General features: G+C 57.0%; 7 protein-coding genes across 7 annotated transcripts, besides 3 other annotated features; all 7 read right to left on the bottom strand.

Annotated features, from left to right (window-relative positions):
- Window positions 1-557: 557 nt before the first annotated feature.
- Window positions 558-965: a repeat region.
- A 509-nt stretch (window positions 966-1474) lies between these two features.
- Window positions 1475-2683, bottom strand: LPMP_281470 (haloacid dehalogenase-like hydrolase-like protein; the record flags this gene model as incomplete). The annotated part of the gene is made up of 1 exon (XM_010702185.1): window positions 1475-2683. One exon carries the CDS (start codon window positions 2681-2683, stop codon window positions 1475-1477), a length of 1209 nt encoding a protein of 402 aa, XP_010700487.1.
- Window positions 2684-4288: 1605 nt separating this feature from the next.
- On the bottom strand, window positions 4289-5134 carry LPMP_281460 (haloacid dehalogenase-like hydrolase, putative; the record flags this gene model as incomplete). Its single annotated transcript, XM_010702184.1, has 1 exon — window positions 4289-5134. The coding sequence occupies one exon, from the start codon at window positions 5132-5134 to the stop codon at window positions 4289-4291; it is 846 nt and encodes a 281-aa protein (XP_010700486.1).
- Window positions 5135-5886: 752 nt separating this feature from the next.
- Window positions 5887-6163: a repeat region.
- Window positions 6164-7304: 1141 nt separating this feature from the next.
- On the bottom strand, window positions 7305-8213 carry LPMP_281450 (haloacid dehalogenase-like hydrolase-like protein; the record flags this gene model as incomplete). The annotated part of the gene is made up of 1 exon (XM_010702183.1): window positions 7305-8213. The coding sequence occupies one exon, from the start codon at window positions 8211-8213 to the stop codon at window positions 7305-7307; it is 909 nt and encodes a 302-aa protein (XP_010700485.1).
- Window positions 8214-10066: 1853 nt separating this feature from the next.
- Window positions 10067-10670: a repeat region.
- A 1339-nt stretch (window positions 10671-12009) lies between these two features.
- Window positions 12010-13011, bottom strand: LPMP_281440 (haloacid dehalogenase-like hydrolase-like protein; the record flags this gene model as incomplete). Its single annotated transcript, XM_010702182.1, has 1 exon — window positions 12010-13011. The coding sequence occupies one exon, from the start codon at window positions 13009-13011 to the stop codon at window positions 12010-12012; it is 1002 nt and encodes a 333-aa protein (XP_010700484.1).
- Window positions 13012-13529: 518 nt separating this feature from the next.
- Window positions 13530-14336, bottom strand: LPMP_281430 (hypothetical protein; the record flags this gene model as incomplete). The annotated part of the gene is made up of 1 exon (XM_010702181.1): window positions 13530-14336. The coding sequence occupies one exon, from the start codon at window positions 14334-14336 to the stop codon at window positions 13530-13532; it is 807 nt and encodes a 268-aa protein (XP_010700483.1).
- Window positions 14337-17383: 3047 nt separating this feature from the next.
- LPMP_281420 (hypothetical protein) lies at window positions 17384-18364 on the bottom strand (the record flags this gene model as incomplete). The annotated part of the gene is made up of 1 exon (XM_010702180.1): window positions 17384-18364. The coding sequence occupies one exon, from the start codon at window positions 18362-18364 to the stop codon at window positions 17384-17386; it is 981 nt and encodes a 326-aa protein (XP_010700482.1).
- Window positions 18365-19392: 1028 nt separating this feature from the next.
- Window positions 19393-20862, bottom strand: LPMP_281410 (prenyltransferase, putative; the record flags this gene model as incomplete). The annotated part of the gene is made up of 1 exon (XM_010702179.1): window positions 19393-20862. One exon carries the CDS (start codon window positions 20860-20862, stop codon window positions 19393-19395), a length of 1470 nt encoding a protein of 489 aa, XP_010700481.1.
- Window positions 20863-21339: the final 477 nt, after the last annotated feature.

Here is a 21339-nt window from a genome sequence, read left to right as displayed (position 1 = left end):
GTCACTGCGAATACGAGCCTCAGTGAGATGGGCCGCATACAAGGATCTCCCCGAGAGACCTCTAAAGCCACCACGCTTCTGCTTCTCTGCCTCTGCGCGTCCCCCCTTGCTGATTTCCTCCTCGCAAAATGCGATCCGGGGTGGAGGGGCGTGGCATCATTACTGCGTTCACTCCATTTTTCTATTTGGGGTCGTTTCGTGTCGTCCATTTCCACACACCACGGGCACTTGTGCGCGCTGTTTCTGCTCCGCGTCTAGGCCTGCTAATTTATACTTGCTGAACGACATCTACCAGCGCAGCCCGAGCACAGTCCAGCGAAGTAATCAAGAGAGTATATATGACAGAGAATCAATGGAAAGAAACAAAAAAGAGGGGGAGGAAAAGGACGGACATCCTGCGCTGCACCACCTCGACTCCCTTGGATGGTGAGAGAGGGCAGTCAAGCTAGCGTGAACTCAAATAAGCCCCTTTGGCGTACAGAGGAACCCCCCTCCCCCCATGAATCTCTGGTAGAGGAAAAGTACCACACCACTGACACACTTTGATGTACTCCCTCTCTCCCACGAACCAGTCCTCGCCTGAACGCGCACAACCGCAGCTCACCCGCACCCTTGTGTCGCACTGCGGCGTAGCCCTGGCCCCCCAGGACGAGCTGTCCTGCCGTCGCAGCGGGCCATGCGCCTAACGCCCCCCACCCCGCCCTTGCCTTGCTCCTCCTTCGGCTGCGTGCTGCGCGATCGGCGCCAGGCGGCGTCGGCTGGGCTGCACGCCTCGAGGAGGGAGAGAGAGTCAGCAGCACCAACCACACGTGCTCTGCTGCATCTGAGCGGGCCCAGCTGCCCTCGCAGCAGGTCAGGCCCCAGCCTCGTGCTCGCTCCTGACTTGATGTCTGTCCCTGCTGCACCGTCTGCTCACAGCGAGCGAGGGGGCTCTGCAAGAACGGGGAGGGGTGCTTGCTGCGTGCGTGCAACGGAGCGCTTCAGTCGGTGGCGGCGTCGCAAACCAGGAAGTGGGCGCTTAGTTTTAGGGATCACTCAGGCCAGCGGCATCCAGCGCTGTGCAGTGTTCTGCATTGCAGAAGGCCAAGTGTAGGGTCCGTTCTAGAGCCACCTTCTCTGTGGAAGCTGCAAGGAATACATCGTCGGCCGCAGTTGATGACGTGAAGCGGTCCAGCTATCTTGTCGAGCTTCACACGAAGTTTCCCTGGTGCTAAGGTGAAGGGACGTGGGTGGAGGACTAGGTGGTTGAAGGGGGAAAAAGGGGACATGATTTAGTGCGCACAAAAGCCAGTGAAGCGAACTATTCCAGGCACAAAGACGCGCAGCAGGGGTCAGGGAGGAGAAGGAGGAGGAGGTGGTGAAGGGGTAAGCGGCGTGCTCATGAGGAGTCGCTAACTTGACTCCATACCACCATGTGTGACCTCTTCTTCAATCTCTGGCTGTGCGTGTGGAGTGTCTGTTCAGGTCAACTTCGTCAAGGAGAAGACTTGAGGGGAGTATCCATATAATCACACTCCACATCGATGTCGAAGACTTCGCTGAGCTTGTGGGCGACGGCGTCATCATCATTGCGGCCAATCACCTCGAGGTGCGGCAGCTTCTCCTTCAGTCGTGGGTGGGCGTTTGCCATGATGATCCCCTTCCCCACCGAGGAGAGCAGCTCCACGTCGTTGAGGCCATCACCAAAGGCGATGCAGTCATCCATTGTCAAGCCAAGCTTGTCGAGAACATGCTGCAGCGCTGATGCTTTACTGACGTCGGAGGGGACGATGTCGAGGCAGTGGGTCGCGGACGGTGCCACGCGTACCGACGTCTCCAGACTCAGCTCTTGCGTCAGCTCCGCCATTCGCTTGTTAATGCCTGACTCCACCATAGAGCTCTTCTCGGGGTTGTAGCAGAGAAAGAAGATCTCGCTCACGTGGTCCACTGGGAACGTCTTTTCCAGGTTGGAAACAACCCGGAAGGTGAATCGCGACTCCTTGTAGAGGGCGGCCTCGAGGTCGCTTGGGTAGCGGCAGATCCACTCCTCACTAGCCTTGTCTCCAGGCTGGTCACTTGGGTTGATGTAGCCCTTCTGCTGCCGGTCCGCCTCGTCGACACCGCGGAAGACATTGATGTTTACCTCGGGGTCGTCCATGAACATCAAGTAGAGTTCCTGCACAATATGCGGATCAATGGTGCGCTCGTAGATGCGCTCGTTTACCTCGTTGTAGATGCATGCCCCATTGGATGTGATGGCGAAGCAACGTGGGATGATCTTCTCTGTGTTGTTGAACTCCGTCCCCGAGCATGCCGAGGACGGGCTCGGCGGTAACCCGCTGTTGCAGCTGCTGCTTGTAGAGCCGGATGGATAGCGCGACGCCGGCGAAGCCGCGACAGGCGTCACCACTTGAAAACCCGGCGTTGGGATTGATTTGGCTGCCGCGAAGATGTTAAGACGGCGCTTAATGCGATAGACATCCGTGAAGGGGCGGCCCGTGGCGAAGATGATGTGCACGCCACGCGCCAATAATTGCGACAGGACGGTGCGGGTGTAGTCAGAGATGGAGTGGCGACTGTTGAGCAGGGTGCCATCCATGTCGCACGCCACAAGCTTGTAGGGGTTGAGACCTGTTGGTACCCGAACTCCCTTTGGCTTACGTGCGTACACTGTGGAAGCAACGACGTGCTCTGAGTTGGCCATAATTGGGCAGGCAGAGTCTACGGGGGAGATGTGGAAAGCGGAAGTGAGGGATGCCGGAAGAGAGTATGCACTCGCAAACGAAGAAAAGAGCAAAGGGGGCAGAGCGGTGGGCACACGTGAGGCTGACACACACACACACACACACACACACACACCTACACACACACACACAGACAGAGACACAGAGGAGCTTCACTAATACAGAAAGATGAAAAATGAACGAGAGAGAAACCACCTCCCTCCCCCCAAAATAACCAAAGTACAGGGCCACTGCGCTCACGTGCCGAATAACTCAACAGTGAGAAAAAGAACACACCAACATGAGAAACAAGAGCGGTATCTTTAACTATATTGTTCGGCTATAGTTACCACCTCCAAGGGGCAACGGGGGGAGGGGGGGAGGGCGGAGGGGTCAGACAGAAGGAAAGGGAGGCAGAGAACGAGAGTGAGAGAGGGTGCACTCACTTAGCCGTAGATACAGAAAGAGAAAAAGAGGGAGAAGCAGCAACAGGGGAAACTAAAGAGGTGGGTGGGGTGGGGATGCGAGGAGGAAAAGAAAGGGACTGAGAAGTCACGCTTGGGTGAGTGGGTTGGGGGGGGGGAGGGTGGCGAAGGCAAAGGGGAGAGGAGCAATAGAAGCAAAAACAAGCAGAGAAGAGGAGAGCAAAAAGACGAAATCAGTAAGTTCTACGAAGCGTTGCACCACCGCCAACAGCAGGAAAGCAAACAGTGAAGTCGAATAGGGAGTTGCGCGCGCGTGCGGCTTTGTTGGTTTGTTACCCCTTCGCTTGTCCTTTTATGCGCTGTGTTTTTCCCTTTCGTATGAGAGGAAAGAGAGAGGCAAGAAAGGGAGAGGGAGGAGGAATGAGTGAGCAGTCGCGTGCAACTTCGTGTGTGTGTGTGCGTGGGGGAAGGGGGGATGCGAAGATGTAAGCGTAATTCGAAGAAAGGCAGAAGGGAGGGGGCGGGTGAAGAGCGAGGGGCTGTTGGGGGGAGAGAAGGAGCAAAGATTGAGATCAGGCGAGAGGTGCGTCGGGTGGTGCTGAACATGTTCTCAAGGTGGGACGAGGTGTCCGTCTCTACTAACGCAGCTCACCATTTGCTTGTCCCCTTCATGGCATAAGTGTTCTCATTCAGGCAAAGGTAGGAAATTCTTTAGGTGAAGGGCAGAAGGTGGCACACCATCCAACATCTGTGCTCGAAAAGACGCTCGTCAGGATGCACAGCGCTTCTTCTCTGCGCACAGAATGGCGCGTATCGAATCCGAAGGAGTATGCCGTCCGGCTTTTTTTAAAAATTTATTTCAGTGTTACTCCCAGATTGAAGGGCACACACGACAAAGTAAAAGAGAGAGAGAATGTGTGTATGGATGTATGGGTGCGTGATAGAGGTGTGAGGGACGAGGGAAGAGACAAACGCGGACACAGCCGCCTTAACATTGTCTATGCGACAGACTGCCTATCTGCGCCGGAGCCCAGGGGAGTGGTGGACTCCCCCGCTTTCGCCTCCGACGGTAAAAGGTGAAGTCTTTCTCTCCACCTGCCGCTCTACGCTCATTTCTACAGGCTCGTGGTTACTCCTACCTTGAGGGACGATGACACTACCTTAGGACGAGAGGAACATCTCCTCCAGCTTCTTGGCCACACCATCGTCGGCGTTCGTGCCGATAATCTGCGCGTGGGGCACGGCTTCCTTCAATTCCTGCTGCCCATTTGCCGTAATAAAGGACGTCGCGGTTATCTGCAGCATCGACTCATCGTTCATGCCATCGCCAAAGCAGGCTACCTCATCCAGCGTCAACCCCAGCACCTCTGCTACCTCGCGCATGCTGTTGCCCTTGTTAACACCAGCCGGGGCACAGTTTAAAATGTAGGGGAGGGAAAAAGTGCAGCTAAGATGGCCTGAGTGCTGCTCACGGAGCGCACTATCCAGCTGCACCAGCTCGTCGCGTTCGCCGATGAACCACACCTCATGCACCCCGTGCAGCTCCGCGGCCTGCAGCTCGTACAGGCCCTCACGGAGGTCGGTACAGTGGAAGTCATCGTGGAAGGCGGCGCTCAGTTCGGGCAGGCTCTTGTCCGTCAGCCACTCAGCCTCGCGATAGATGTTTGTGATGGACTTTTTCGGAAGCTCAGCACCTGTCGCAGAGTTCTTGATGGTGCGAATACGCGTGAGTGACTCCACAAACTCCGGTCGAATGTTGTGCTCACGCACGAGGTTGAAAGCGCCATCGTGGATGCGGGCGCCATTGCTGGTGATGATGTAGTCTGGCTCTAGCTGGCATTTGCGAATCCTGTAGAATACCTCCGTGTAGGGGCGACCGGTGGCCACGATAAAACAGATACCCTTTTCCTTGAGCCTCTTCAGGACTTTAACGGTATAGTCGCTGATGCAGTGCTGCTGGTTGAGCAGTGTACCGTCGAGGTCTGTGACGATAGCCTTGATGGTCATGACGATGATCAGTCGTACAGAGGGAAGAGGGTGGAGAGAGGGAGGAGTCGGCGATGGCGAGAGAGGCGAACGAGAACGCGGACTCAAAGAAGTGTGAGGTGAAAGGCGTGTTGTGGCCTTTTTACCGGGGCCTCTTTTAGTGTGCTGCTAAAAGGGGGGAGAGGGGGTGGCATCGAAGGAGCGTCGAGAGGGTTTGCGTCGTCTGCTGCGACTGCAGTTACGTTCATCCTGGTGTGCACGAGGGGTGGTGGGCGCCCTATCGCATGCAAACGAAGTCGCTTGCACGCTTTGGAGGGGGGGGGTGCGGGTAATCAGGAGGGGAAGTTCCACACTAAGAGGAAGAGCGGGATGCACCGAGTGATGTCCTCTGCGCGTTTTCAAGATGGCGAACCCTCACGGGGCCACACCACTCAAGGCGAAGAATCACAACAAAGAATGTCTTCTCTGGTTAAACCAGCATGAGAAGCGCAGCACAATCGACATGAGGAGACGCCAAACAACAGCGAATCTACCTAGGATGGTGCCTAAATACTGTGATAAAGACCTCGAGCCTACACAGACACAGAGAGACTCAGAGAGACCTGCACGCCTTCTTGCCTGTGACTAACAAGGTCCGTAGTGCATCAGGAGGTGTGCACATGATACGCAACCGAGGAAGGTATCAACTTCCACAGCACGTGCAGACCACCGAGTATGGGTACCTTTTCGCTTTCGCTCTTGCCATTCTATGCCACAAACCAGTCCTCGCCTGAACGCGCACAACCGCAGCCCACCCGCACCCTTGTGCTGCCTTGCGGCGTAGCCCTGGTCCCCCAGGACGAGCCGTCTTGCCGTCGCAGCGGGCCATGCGCCTAACGCCCCCCACCCCGCCCTTGCCTTGCTCCTCCTTCGGCTGCGTGTTGCCGTGCGGGTCGCAGGGCGTGGTCCGGGCGAGGGCCGGGTGAGATGCGCTCGAGGAGGAAGTGGGCCAGCCCCAGGTCAGGGCCCACCGAGGCCCTGTACCTTGCCTGCATCCCACGCCTCGCAGACACACACGCTGGGGCTCACTCGGTACGGCACCCTGCACGCCGACCCCTCCCTGGTCCTCCGACCTCTGGGTGCCTTGTCCGTGCGCGATACGCCAGGCTCGCATTGTGGGGCCTGTGTTTCCGGACGGCGTTGCGGCCTCGAGAAGGGAGGGGAGGCCGCAGTCACAGACACCCGACGTGGAACGCCCGCGCAGCGCGAGCGAAGCGGGCGGGGCGCAGCGCCGGGTTGGCCACTCCCATAACAGACGCAGATGGGGGGCGGAGGCACTGGAGGGGGAGGGTTGAGGATGAGCAGTGAGAAGTGAAGAAAGAAAGAGAAGGAGAGGCATTGGTGAGTGGGACGTGGGGAAAGTAGAAGTACTGAGCCTGCTCTTGCTGCGTATGTGTTCGACTGGGGAGGAAACATGGCATGGAACTCGAACCGGTAGGACGGAGGGGGATGAGCAACGCCAGCTGCGATGCGTGACCTCGGCGACTCTTTTCGTGCTGCAGGGTGTGTGTGTCTCCAGCGGTTGTGCTAAGATGGCTGCAGATCACCATTTTTGTGCGCCTCCTGACGTTACTCTGTTGGACATGTGCCCTTTTCCCGCTCTCTTTGTTGGCTCTTGTGCAGGACTCTTTCGATTTTCTGCTTTATTCCACTGATGTAGTTAAGTGCGCTGTGCTTTTCCGTTCTCTTCGGTTGGACAAGGCAAAAAAAGGCGGGTGGGAGTGAGGCGGTGTTCCTTCATAACGTGGGAGGTCATTTTGCTGTTCCCTGGCTCTTAGCCTCTCGTGCACCGATCATCTTAATGATTCATCGAGCTGCGCCCTTGTGAGCTCAGGGCCACAGACAAAAGAAGCCAATAAACATACACACATACACACACATACACGAATGGATGATGTGCGCACTCAATGGTGCGTCGTTAGTGTTGAAAAGGCGGGTGTGTGTGTGTGTGGGGGGGGGGGGAGGCTGTGATTACAATGTCACAGCTGGGGGAAGAGCGTAGCAGTTCATGGGCGGAGGTATCGAGGATGGGCAAAGGAGGTGAGGCAGGTAGGGGTCTTCCAAGTTCGCTCCCACCGTATTGATGGGCCAAGATGAGGAGGCGCTTTGCCATTGGTGTACACTGTCGCGCACGCGCGTCCTTCCCGTTTCCTCAAACCGATTGAGACACCGCTGCCTCGTTATTCCGCGAACACTCGACGAAGGCGTCTGCCACCAGCAGCTCCTCGAGTTGCCACGCAACGCCTTCCTCGTTGTTTGACGGAATAACGGGGAGCTCCGGTGCGGCTTGCTTCACCATCTCTGCCGCATTCCCCATAACAAAACCTTGCCCTGCCTCCACCAGCATTTGAATATCATTCATGCCATCGCCGAACGCGATGGTCTCGCTGAGAGCGATGCCAATGTGTGTGCACACCGTGCGCATCGCGACGCCCTTGTTGATACCCTTGGCAAAGCAGTCGAGGATATGAGGTAATGCAAAGGTGCAGGTGACCTCGTGGGAAAGTTCGCGGTCCACGTACTTCTTCACGCACACTAGATCCGCATGCGCGCCGCGGATCCACATGCTGTGCGTGCCCTTGAGTGTCTCGGTGGTCTGTGTCATTGGGTCAACCTGCTCGTAGATGAATGAGGTGTGAAAGGCTGCACGGACTTCTGCAACACACTCGTTGGTGAACCATCGATCCCCACAGTTGACGTTAAACAAGATGTGTCGCGCCTGCACTGCTGGATCGACCACTCCCTCATCCGTGAGGTGCGGCGACAGCTGAAAGAGTCGGCAGACGCTCTCAGTGTTGATGTCCCCCGCAAAGAGGGTGTTCTGCCGGGCGTCGTGGATGCGAGCCCCATTGCTGGTAATGATGAAATCCGGACTCAAATTCGCCTTGGCGAGGTTGCCAAACACGTCAGGAAATGGACGTCCTGTGGCAACAATGAAGGCGACCCCTCGCTCCTTGAGTGCCTGAATCACAGTGGCGGTGCGGAGGCTAATGAAGTGGTGCGAGTCGAACAGAGTGCCATCCAGGTCCACGAACACAGCCTTAATCTTAGCCGGTGCCATTGCGTCGGCGTAGGAGAGAGGAGGAGGAGGAAAAAGAGCCAAAACATGGAACTACATGAGCGAGCTTGCCAACACTACGAGTCACGCCGTCCAGACTTCTGGCGTTGTTTGGTGATAAAAGACAATCTTTCGAAGCAGACGCGCTCTGCTGAGCATTTCTGCACACACTCTGATGAGCCTTTAGTGAGGTGAACGCGGATGGAAGCCAATAGAGGAAGGAGCAAGAAGGTTGAGAGAGCGGAAGAAGGACTGAAACGACGATGGGAACGTTTTCAAGCGCATGCCTTGGGTAGCCCGGGTGCATATTGGTGTGTGATGCCACACGTCCTCATGAATAGAGAGGACTGCAGAGCAAACATCGTCTACTCGCGCGAAACTCTTCTCTGATGGCTTTCGCGGTGCCTTCCAGTACCAGCCTCCCATCCCCGCTCCTCCCCATACACCCACATTGCGAGCTGCTTGCATTGTTATCGTTTCCCGCCGCTTTCTCCCTTACCCTGTGCGCTGATCGCTTCACGCGCATCTCTGTTTATGCAGGTATGCACAGGCACACACCGCATGAACGATGGGGTATGAAGTGGCGACAAGCATCAGACTGCGTCCAAGATCATTCCGGCATGGAGACACACCGAGGGGGAATGCAGCACCACTCCCCCCTGAAAGACATCAGAGTTCCATGTGAGCTTCTTTTCCACCCCACCATCAAATGCCCACCCCCACTTTCTTGAGCATCCGCAGGTTGTTTATGCCACCGTCAAACGCAATCGCATCTCCAGGGGTGAGGTGAAAGAACTCAAGAACGTCCTTCGCATTTAGATGCTTTGCCCATTCCGGGCAGCGCCTCGCCGAGAATGAACGGTAGAGTGAAAGCGTGGGAGTCTTTCTAGGCAAACTCGTCCTGCAGGACCGCTTCGCTCAGGAGGAGCAGCTCATTGGAGAACCACAGAAGAAGAAACTGTAGACCTTGTGGAAGAGCACATCTCTGTCCACCACATGACTTACAACGCAAGAGCGGAGAGTCAGGTCGTAGGAACCCCTGTGGCCCATTCACCACGACTGTAGTTACCCATTCATCAGCGCCAGACATGTCCGTGACAGCGCTTGGAAGCTCTGCCGTGAGGACCTTCACCTTCTACGCTTCTTACGTGCCGTCTGCAGCACTGTCGTGTTTTCTCTGCGATGGGTGATGAGGCGCATACCGCCCCCGTCTTCTTGCCCTCTTGCGTTTGAGTCAGTCTGCTGCCGCGATGCTGCCACGCCTCTTGAACCTGCAGGGGGCGGTGTACGGTCAGCACCGCGCGGACCGACTCCATCGGCATCGTCTGCAGGATAACGCACTGGAGCATTTCACCATGGCGCCCAGCGGCGCTATTCTTTGGCCCAATGCAGTCAGGCTAGAGATGGGGCGCACCGAAGAGGCCGATAATCGGCGAATGCAGCTTGCCCGTGGTCGCAATCAACGTGAGGTCCGACCGCTTGTTGCGCAGGCGGTTCACCCCATCCTGCGTAGAGGCAGGACACGGCGTGGTTCGTAGGTAGTGTGCAGTCCATGGCTGCAAATATGGCACGCGCCACAGTCATTATAGCAGTCCTAAGATGACGCCCGTGTAAGTGCGCGACTGTCGGCGGTGAGTCACTACAAGCACGACACCGATGTACACAACAGCCAAAAGAGCGGTGTCAATACGTTAGGCAGGAGAGGGAGGAGACGGGGCTCCTTGAGAGGCGCTGACGCTTTTCCTTCGACATGCAGCCGGCAGACGTGACGGCTTATTTTGTCCTCTTTCTGGTGATGCGCAGTTTTGCGCCTCCTGGAGGTGCTCGCAGATCCACAAAAGAGGAATTTGACTTTTCAACACGTCCATTCTCTGCCGTACAGCAATGAGCTCAATGTCTCATTCCACCCCCCCCACGGCCTTTCACGGGCCCCACCGGCTGGTGCGAGGCAGCGGTAGGCACGCGGTCCAGCCGTGCGCCGACCCAGTCATCCCAGCACGGCCTCGGCTACACGCTCTACCCACCCACCGCTGCTCACCCCGCCTCACAGCCGCTCCCGTGGTGCCGGTCGCCACCTAGGAGGAGGGGAGGGAGGAGGGGGGCATCCCCCTCGGGGTGGCTCAGGCATCCCCAACAGCAGGCAGCGAGGGCCGGGTGAGATGCGCTCGAGCGACGCGGACACGCTGCTGGTAATATGGGCGGAGACACAAATCGGTCCACGGTCGCAGGTCGCTCCGACCCCACGCCATCCGGGACCTCACCGCTGGACATCAGCAGCGATTCATCGCTCTGGCCTCCCCACGTCGTAGGCGCCTGACCCTGTCGCGACCAGAAGTGGTGCGGCATTGGCAGGGGTGGGGGGAGGGGGGCTGCCTGGGTCCTCCCCAGAGAGAGTGGGAGAGGGGGAGGGGTGCTGGACCATGAGATACCACGCACGGCAGTTTCGCCCCTTCATCAGGGCGTCTATTGAGATGGTTGAGAAAAAGAAAAGATACGGTAATATGCAACTTTAAAAAGAACTCCGTGGGTGGGAACAACCGTCAGAGAGGACGTGCGCGTGCGCGTGAAGTGTGCCGTTATGACTGAGGTGGAGGGGGGACGGCACTATCGTGAGAAGGTGGTAAGGCAGAGAAAAGTGAGCGGTGCAGTTGCCGGATTGTGCGGCTGCGGTGGGCATAAATGGCATTTGTGTAGTGTGTGAGGGTAGGTCACGCACTCCCGGTGAAAGAGTGTTGCAGAGGAGCGACTCCAAGACGAGCAAAGCGACAAGGCTCTATGCTACAAGGGGAAAGAGGGAGATGGAGTGATGGGGCCAAAGTCCTCGTTGGCCGTAAAGCAAATTCAGTCGCTAGTGCCAATTTCATAGATCTCTTTCCTTGCGGAACATGTGAAGCACAACACCAAGTCAGTGCCGCATGCTTATCGTGTGAGATGAATCGTTTTAGCGTCGTGCAACACGAGAGGAGGATACTCGACCCCAAAAAAAACAAAAGGAAAGGGGTAGGCGCGTACGCTTACACAAAGTCGGCGTATGAGATGCGCGTGGATGATATCGCAATGTAATAGAAAGCATAACTCCCCCAAGAAAACGCGAGTACCCAACGGTCCATCACACGCACGTGCGACACTGACACCCTCTCCGCTCTCCTACACGCTGGTGGCGTCGCGCAACGGTGAGGGTGAGCACGTTTTCCCCTGCGTCGTATGCTGTGTGTGTGTGTGTGTGCCGCTCTTTCCCCCCTGAGCACTCCATCTACAGATGTCGTTTTCCTCTCTCTTTCCCTATATATATATATCTATATATTTATGTATTTAGGCGGGGGGGGGGAGGCTATCCGAGAGAAACGTTGCCGTTCTGTTTTGCCCTTTATATTAAATTGATGTGCCAGCGTCATAAATGCCTGCATGCGTCAGCATACGTGTATGGACGAGTGTTCGTTCTCTTGCCATGAATGTGCTCCCCCCTCTTGAGCCTAAGGAGGAGAAGAGCGGGTTGTGAGGGAGATGCCACGGAGAAAACGCCCTGGATGTGTGTCCTCCAGAATAGGAGGAGGGGAGGGGGGACAGTAGCAAGCGAAAACAAAGTGACACACATATACATCCAGGCCCATGCATAGGATACATGACAGAGGGAGAAGGAGAAGCCCAGCCTGGGAAGAACTAAAAAATGAAATTGAGAAAGCAAGACAGCACGAGGTAGACAAGCGTTCAATACGCGCCGATATGCGTGTCTGCGAAGAAAACGAGGCTTGAGGGTCGCAGGGGCCTCGTCGACTGACTCGCATCTTCGGTTGCCTCGTTAGAGCGGAAGATTAAACACGCTTCGTAGCTTCTTTGCGACGCCATCTTCGGCGTTTGGAAGAATCACCTCCAGCTCCGGGTGCTGCGCAATGAGCTTTGGGTTTGCATTTCCCATGACACACCCCTTACCGGCGGCTGCGAGCATTTCTGCATCGTTGAGTCCGTCGCCAAACGCAATAGAGTGCGCGAGGGCGTCGGCGACAACATCAACTCCATCCTTCGGCGGCAGGATGATGCCAAAGAGCTTCTTCAGCGCCTCGCCTTTCGTCACGCCACTCGCCATGATGTCCAGGCAGTCCGACATCGAGAAGGTTAGCGACACCGGTGCACCACCGTGGGCTTTGGCGATGACGCGCACCTCGTCTGTAAGTGCCTGCAGACGAGCGGCGTCGTCGGTAATGAAGAAGATCTTGGAAATACCTGTGTAGTTGCCAATCGCAATACCGCGCGCTGTCGCAGCGGACGATGCCACAACCGAGGCTGATGAGTACATCGACGACGGGAGCGGATTGGGTACATGAATGAAGCGAAATCCACTCTCCTTGTAAAGAGTCAGCATTTCCGGCCAGTTGATGCGGCACACCCAGTCATCATTCTGGTAGGCATTTGTGTTCACAACTGTCTCGTCGCTCGGCAGAATCTGGAGCAGCTTCTCCGCCAGTACAGGATCGATGGAGGTCTGAAAGACGACTTCGCGTGTTACACCGTTGTGCACCACAGCGCCGTTGGAGGTTACCAGGTAGAGCTCTGGAGCTCTCGATGGGCTAGCAGACGCCTGGGCGCCGGGTACTGCCGTGTCATCACCCCAAATGTACTTCTTGAGTTTATCACCGACGATGCTCACATCAGCATAGATACGACCCGTCGCCAAAATGGGTATTACGCCGTATTGATGCACGAGCGTCTTGAGCGTGTCACGGGTGTAGTCGCTCACCACATGGTCCGGCGACAGCAATGTGCCGTCCATATCGGTGATGACATAGCGAAACGGAGGTGGCATTGCGCTACCCACCCAAGAAGAATGATGAGAGGAGGAGACAGTGATCGTGACTTGAGTCAGCTATCACCTGTCTGTCACTGGGTGGAGGAGGTTGTGCCTGCACAGTTTAGGTAAACGTACGCGCTTTGATTCGTTTGGTAGAGGGGTTGCGAGAGGTACGCGGAGAGAGAAAGAGAAAAACAAATCACAACGAGAGAGAGAGAGAGGAGAGAGGAGCAATAAGCAAGTGAAAATTTAATGGGATTTTTTACTCCTAGGGGGCCCCTCTCCTCCCCTCCCCTCCCCCCACACATGCTTGTTTTGCGGCGGAACTCTATGGGTGACCTTGTACGTGGCAAATGCACGAACGTGCAATTGGGTGAGGACTGCGGTGCTTCGGATACGTGCACTCTGGTGAGAAAAGCCGCGAGATACGGCAACCAGTAGCAGCACAGGGGTGCAGGATGCTGTGCGGATTGTTTCGGTGCACCTCACACCAGCGCCACTCCCTCTCATTCGGCTTGGGAAAAAGGGAGGGTCTATTCCAAGTGGAATATCTCGCGCAGTTTGCGGGCGACGGCGTCCTCGGCATTTGTCTGAATTACCTCCAGGTTGGGGCATCGCTGCCGAAGCTTCGGGTTGCAGTTGCCCATGATGAAGCTGCGACCCGCGCTACTCAACATCGTGGCATCATTGAGGTTATCACCGAACGCAACTGTGGCCTTAAGGCGCTGCTCTGGCGTCGCTGTCGACCTCGTCTCATGTGGTAAGGGCGCCATCTGCTCGTAGAGACGCTCCAGAGCCCATGCCTTGGTCACATCTTTGGCGGTAATATCGAGGTTGTAGGAGGCTGAGAAGGTCACTGTCAAATCGCTGCCGTAGCGCTGCTGAAGCGTCTGCTCGAGCTTCTCCAGTAGGGAGAGATCCCAGCTCGAGAAGAAGACTTTGTGGACATGCTTGAGGCACCCGCTGAGGGCTGAAGGGGAGCCGACCAGTGTGTCCGTGTCGATGCCGCTCTTATCGACACTGTCGGGGATGAACTCTAGCACCTGGTACCGATATCCCGATTCCTTGTGGAACTCCAGCATCTCTTCCCAGTCCCTGCGGTAGAACCAGTGGTCTCCTTGGATGATGCCGGTGTTGATGCGCATCTCGCTGGCTGGAAGCAGGTGATAAATCTCACGGACGACGACCGGGTCGAGGGCGTGCTCGAGCACTAGCTCGCCCGTCTCAGCGTTGTGTACGACCGCACCGTTAGAAGTGATGATGTAGATGGGGGTGCGTGCCCCCGTTGTGGTCGGTACCGGGTGCAGCTGCTGGCGACGCTCCCGAAAAAAACGCTGCATGTTCTGGTTGACGATGGCCACGTCGGCATAGACGCGGCCAGTAGCGAAGATGAAGGCTACATTGCGATCTTGCGTAAGTCGGCGCAGCGTTTCTGCCGTGTACCCGCTGAGTGTGTGGTGCGGCGAGAGAATGGTACCGTCCATGTCAGAGGCAACAAAGCGAAACGGCACGCTGCTTGCAGCGGCAGCGCCACCCATCGCTGGTGCAGAGGAGGTGGTTCTAAGCCTGAGAGTGTTGAGCATGTGGCACAGAGAACCTGAGAGATGGTGGGGGGGTCTGTGCTTGTAGGCTGGAGAGTGAGCGGGGGCAAAGAGAGAGAGAAAGAGAGATGTCGTAGAGGAGAGCGCATGCTTTTCTGTAGCCTCTGTGGCACACCGATGCAGTTTAATAGCGGCAGTACAGTTGCCGTCCGACACCAGCGCGCACGCACCCATGCAGCACCAGCAGAGAGAAACTCCGTCCAGCACTTCTCGCAGTACGCCTCCGCCCCCTCCTCCCCTCCCACCTTTCTCGGTCTTCGGCAAGTGGCTACAGCAGGACGGTCTTCACCAGCATCTTTTGCCACGTTGACCTTCACTCTTGGCACGACCATCTGCACGTGCGCCTCCTTTCCGAGTGTGTGTGTGGGTGGGGGGGGGGGAGGGGGGGGAGGGGGGGGTGTATGAAGCCAACCTATTTCGGCGCCTCTCCTGCGCGTTTTCCACGACGCAGCCGGCGCCGGTCATCACGAGCATCTGCCCGTCATTCTCGCCATCGCCAAAGCTGATGCACGCCTTCAGCGACTCCTTCCCGCTGCGTGGGTTGCCAGGAAAGATGCACCCCTTTAGTTCCTACGGCAGTGCCATTCCCTTGCTCACGCCAATGGTTATCGCCTCCATGCAGTTCAGTCGCAGCTTTCCTCGTGCTTTGACGTGCTATGACAGTTTGCCGTCACTCGATGATAGGTCGATGAGGGAAGGGGAGGAGGTGACTGAGCCAAGGCGCGATAAGCCTGCCTACAGCATCAGGCGTTTTTTCGTTTGCATTGGCCTGGCCAAGCGCTCGTGAGCTGGGGCTGCAGCTGAGCCTCTTTGCTATTGTGTTTCCCTTCAGAATGGCGTAGATGCGTCCCTGTACTTAGAAACGACGCCAACCCTCATCCGCCCCGCTCACCCTTCTCCATTAGGAGGATGACACAAGTGAGGAAAGGGACGTGGAAAGGATTGGGGGGGGGGGGAGGAAGAAGACAAGGTTGGCGATGACATACAATGTATGCCATGTATATCACCACTGCTCTTGTCTAGTTTGAATGGCCAGCAGAAGGGATGCAACAGAGAAAGCGGAGGGAAAATAATGAGACATCGCGGCCACGAAAGGAGCGGAGGAGACCAGAGAGAGGGAGAGAGAGAGGGGAGCACCCATCAACTATCGGACACACCCACACCCACGCATACACACAGGAGGTCCCCGCAGTTCGATGGGGGAATCACTGGAGAGACAACCCCAGAATGAGTAAGAGCAAAAGTGTCCGGGGCAAAGTGGCTCGCAGCCAGTACGAGATGAGAGAAAACGAGGAAGCGAGAAGGAACGGTGTGTCTGTATACGCAGGACTGCGAAAGCGCAAGAGAAAGAAGAATAAAAGAAAGTGGCTGAGTTGGTGAGGGCGCAGAGATGATATACATTAATTGTCTCTTCACCACTGCACCTCTCTTAACCATCGTCGTCTGCCACCATAAGGACTGTGCGTGTCTGACGGAGCGGGGTGGGGGGGGGGAGACGTGTAGCACAGAAAGCAACACAGGTCATTTCGTAGCCAGCAGAAATCGAAGGGAGACAATACTGTCGGAAGAAAATGTACCTGCGCGAAGCCTTCCCACGGGAAACAGTAAAAGAGAGAGGTCACCGAAACGACCTACATGTGAAAGTAGTAGCAGTTGACATGAGCACAAGGCGAACAAGGGTTGGGTGATGTGTGTGTGTGTATGTAGGGGAGGGGGGAGGGAGGCACGAGGGTTGTAGAAGCCCCCCAATAAAGATGCGTTAAAACAATGAATCCGGTGTGCACACGACGAAGATGCCTGCATCGGCGGACCACGCATCGTCTCCATCCACTCTGCGTTGTGAGCACCTTCTACCTCATGTTGCTCTCCTCCTGTGTCTGCTTCCTTTCACACGAGGTGAACGAGGACCTGCGTGCCGAAGATCTCCGGAGCCGTCCACCGCCCCCGCGCCTGCGGCGGAGCCTTCGACGGAGCGACAGGGTTTTGTCGCAGACGCTGTAGAGGGGCCATCTCGTAGTTTGCCAGCATCATATCCGCACCCCTGGCGATCGAGGACACGTTGCAGCAGCTGCGTGGCCAAGAGGCTCTGCTGACTGTCAGTGCCACCGTACTAGCCGAATCCTACCTCGCCGTGGCGTTCTCGCGCACACCGCACCGCTTGAGAGCGGCCCGCGCAACGTCGCTCCACTTACAAAACCCGTGACACGCATGCACACACACCCAGACGAGAAAAAACATTGGGTACGGCACCCAACATTCAGCCAGCGGCGGTGCCTGACTCAGTGTTGCAGATGACGCACGAGTCGAGGCGCCAGTGTTGCTACGGCCATTGATTGTTGGCGTGAAGTCTAATGCAACGGTCCTGTTTGTAGGTTGCTTCCCACAGCAGATCTCCCCATGTCTCCGATGTGTGCAGCGTGAGCTCCTCCGTCCCTGTCGACAGGGTGCTCGAGCCCGCCTTCAGGTGCCGCCGCCACGTCGCTGAGGATGGGCCGCTGAGACTCCTTCTCCTCAACCGCCTCACTCCTCGTCTGTCTGTGCAGCGTTGACGTGGCTCGCCTTGCTGTTCTGGCCTCCGCTTGACTTGCCTACAGCGCGCCTCTGTGAAGAACCTCGGTGTGAGAGCTGTGACGCCCACGAACTTGAGGACGTCACCATCGCGGGCAGCAGTGAGCTGACCGCCTCTCTCGACGAAAAAGTGGCTGTGCTGCACGGATGCCACGCCTAGATTTGCCAGCGGAACAGGGGAGGGCCAAACGCTGAGTCACGGTAGTGACGAGGGCTTTCTACTCATCTGCCTCACCGAGCAGCATCGGCGGTACGGATGCCTTCAAGCTGCTGTGCAGCTCTTCGTCGATGCGCGTCTTCACCCTGTCACTTATTTCAGTGCCGTCAGTGTTCACCACACGCAGGTGAGGCTGTCGCTGGACGAGGCGCACGAGACGCCAGCCGGTGCGGTCGCTGAGCTTGTTGAACGACACATCTATTGTGTGTAGGGCCGCACCAACGCCGTGGTTTTCCACGCCGAAGATGAGCGCGTCCAGTAGCGCATTCACACCCGTCATGAAGCCAGACTTGCTCCTCAGCCCTGCGTTGGACAGGTCAATATACTCGAGCCCGGTGCAGTAGGGCAACAGCACCGTGAGCGCCTGGCACGCCTTGGCCGGGACGTACGTGTCTCGCAGGACGAGCATGCGTAGCTCATCTGCTGCACCTTGGCCAGCCTCACTGGGAAGCTGGCGCAGAAGACAGTCGAGTGGACACCGCATACCGAGGCTGGAACAGCGGGACGTATAGAGGGTGCGTAGGCTGTAGCGGTCCGCCAGTGACTCACCGACACCGGAGGGAGACGGGGCATCGCTGAAGAAAAGTCGATTTGGCTCCATGCAGAGTACCGGCGGGGGCTCGGCCTCAACACTGCTGCCAGCCTGCGGCTCCAATTTTGGGGGCTCCACAGGTGGCACATCATCGCGTACGATTAGTCGCGCAGGTTTTTCTTGTGTCGCACTGGAGGGGTGCTGCTGTCCGCTGCCGTCGCGACCAAAGGCTGACTTTCGTATGGGTGGCAGGAGCGCGGTGTGAAAGAGCCAGGCTCTGTCGTCAATGTATGGGGGCGACGTGGCCGCAGATGACGCCGAGGTAACGCGAACGCTAACGGAAGGGAAATCTGACGCGGACTTGATGGACGAAGCGTGCCTCTTGGGTGATGTTGTGGGTGCTGGTAGCAACCCCGCCCGCTCAGAGAACAGCTGCCGGTGCTCTGTCATGACCCATTGGGAGCTGCTGCTAGGAGAAATATATGTATATAGCGTGGGCGTAGAGAACCAGGATGCAACTAGCGCACACACACTTACACAGGAAGGGTCAAGACGGGGGCAGCGATGTTGTGAGCTGATTGGTTACGTCCAAGGACGGTGCTCTTCAACTCTAGCGAGCCTTGAGGGAGGGAAAGAAGGGGGATGAATGCGAGAGAAGGAAGTGTAGAAAGAGTCGTCGTGGAACACCGTGTGCTTCATACGTGACGAAAAGGCACGTTGGCGATGCGTGAACGGATGGATGTCGTATCCTTCACGAGTGCTGCGCTCTGCGGGGTTGCCCATCCTACGCAGGGAGGGGCACGAAATCGGAGAAGGGTGCGCTGGAACACTCAAGGTGAAGGCGAGGAAATGGAGAGAGAGGGAAGGTTGCACACACGCACGTCCATCGCTTTCTACAGGTAGTCGATGCAGAAAACTAGCGCCGACACGCTGTGACAAGTTATGAGCTTTCATGGTTGCTTTGAATTGAGTAGCTGGTAAACAATATCTCTGTAACGTGCTAACACCTCTGCGTTCATCTCTCTCATCACCCGCCACCTTCCACCAGAACCTGCTCATCACTGCGGCCACACTGTGCATCTCTAGGCCTCTTCACAGGGATGCACGGCCGACGCTTCGCATTGCAAGGCAACGTCACCCAGCCCATCATAACATGTACAACGCCATCGCAGATAACTACGGCGAGTTGAGCAAGCGAAAGAAAACGAGATAAAGCATGTCTGTGATACTCATTTTTGAAGAGGAGTCGATAACGTATTGCCACGTCCTTCTCCTCTTCCCGTATTACACAGTCAAGGGGAGGCATCCGCGTAGTGGTATGCTTAGTGCTGGATGTGTGTGCGTGGATGGGTGGGTGGGGAGGAGGTGATGAGGCGGAGAGCAGTGGTAGCTCTCCGCACCCCCTTTTCGCTGCCTCTCTTGTTCCTGATGCAGTGCGGTACGTGTGGGGCTCAACTGTCCTATTCCCCCCCTCCTGCCTACAGAGTGACTTTGGAGAACATGTTGTAGTGGTCCATGAACGTGTACGACGACGTCGACCACGCCGTCACGGTCTCCTCGCTCACGCCGCAGAAGAGGAGGATGGCTGAAAGGTTCTGCGAAAAGTATTCGCGCCGCATCCACGCTGGGATTGGCGGTGCCTCAGTGGCGCCGGCAGCTTTGGCGCTCTCAGCCTGCACAAAGGCCGGATGCATAAAGCGGTCCGCCCATGTGAAGCTGCCCTTTGTGTAGCTCGCCTCGCGCGTCTCCTGGTCGAGGAACAGAAAGCGCGACAGTATCGAGCTCTTCGGGGCGCTGTCGGTGTTTCTGTCCAGCTCCGCCTCATGTTCAGAGGCGAAAGCCCAGCAGAGGTTGCCCAGGCACATCGCCAGAAAGACGTACATGCCGAGCCGCACGTTGCGCGTGAAGCCCTGCGCGCAGGACCAGCTGTCGTATATGTTGACGTCGTCTACAATCGAATGCAGGCGATACATGCACAAAATGATTCCAATGTAGTACGGCAGGGACTGCGACGCCAGAAAGCCACTGATGAGCATGCCCCCTCCGATGGGCGCCACCATGGCACTCAGAATGTACTTGCGATCCCCGATCCAGATGGCAGTGCTCTTGATACCGCACTTGAGGTCGTCACGGCGGTCCTGGTAGGCGTAGATGGTATCGTACAAGATGGTCCAAATCACTGCGGCGCAATAGATGGGCACACACACGGCCATGTCGACTCGCCCCAGCACTGCCGCATAGCCGACAAAGATGCCCCAGTTAAAACAGAGGCCTAAGAACAACTGCGGGGCGTGGGTGATGCGTTTCATTAAGGGGTACAGGATCCATAAGGGCGTGACGGCCACAGAGGCCAGCAGGGCTGCCGGCGAGAGGTTGAGCGCAATCACGCTGGCCGCAATGAGGTGCGAAAGGAGGATTGCCGAGGCCTCTGTCATGGATACAGCGCCACAGGCTAGCGGGCGCTGCGCGGTGCGCTCGACCATGCGATCAAACTTGCGGTCCCACATGTCATTCACAATGCACCCTACACTACGCATGAGGTAGGCGCCGACCAAGAACTGAACGGCCAGGTGAAACGGAATGAATGGGGCACAGAGCACCACTGGGTCTGCGCCTTCCCACACAAGCGCGCGTGTTACGGCCAGAGAGGAGCCCCAGTAGCAAGGGATGAGAAGGAGCTGCCAGCCAACCGGTCGGTCAAAGCGAACAAGGTTACCGTAAAGCTGCAGCTTACGCACGACAAACTGGAAGTGCTTTGGGAGCTTCTCCACTTTGACGGTGTTGTCGTCAAGCCTCCAGCTGCGCTCTTCCTTTGCTGAGATCGTCCCCGAGCGGGACGCGGCTGGGTCAGCAAGGACGGCGTCAGGAAAGTGTGCCGTGGCAGCGCTGATCGAAGACTTGGTCCACGAGCGGGTCACCTTGGGGTACAATGGCGTCTGTCGAAACATATTAAACGTGAGGAGAGGAGAAGATCTGGGGGCGAGCTGGAGGCGACGCGCGCTGTACGGAAGCGTGTGTAGGGAGGGAGGAGGGGGGAGGGGAGGGGAGAGGCGCGACCGCCCAGAGGGTGTGGTGAACGCAAAGATGACGGGGCGGGGAAGGGGTGATACCCCGCGGTGTCCGAGCGTAGATGAAGGCGACAGAGGGGGCACTACGGAGAGAGCACAACACTACATTGACTTAGGGAGACGCAGCTGAGAGGGAGGGGAGAATGGGCACCTCCAGCAGTTGATTGCGGCGTCGCACATGTCGCCTCCCCCCATTTTGGTTTCTTTTCCTCGTGTCTCCCTCCTATGAGGGTGACGCAGGGACGGGGAGGCAAAGCAACATGCGAGCGAGCAGCTGGACATGAAGTGAGTTGGCAGCAAAAGGCACGATAGAATTCTCTGCTTTTCCAACTCGTTCCATCACTGCACGTTTTGGGA

The sequence above is a fragment of the Leishmania panamensis genome, assembly GCF_000755165.1.
Source record: "Leishmania panamensis strain MHOM/PA/94/PSC-1 chromosome 28 sequence".
Classification (NCBI taxonomy): Eukaryota; Euglenozoa; class Kinetoplastea; order Trypanosomatida; family Trypanosomatidae; genus Leishmania; species Leishmania panamensis.
The sequence above is the reverse complement of the archived record's forward strand: the minus strand, read 5'-3'. Positions and strand labels throughout refer to the sequence as shown.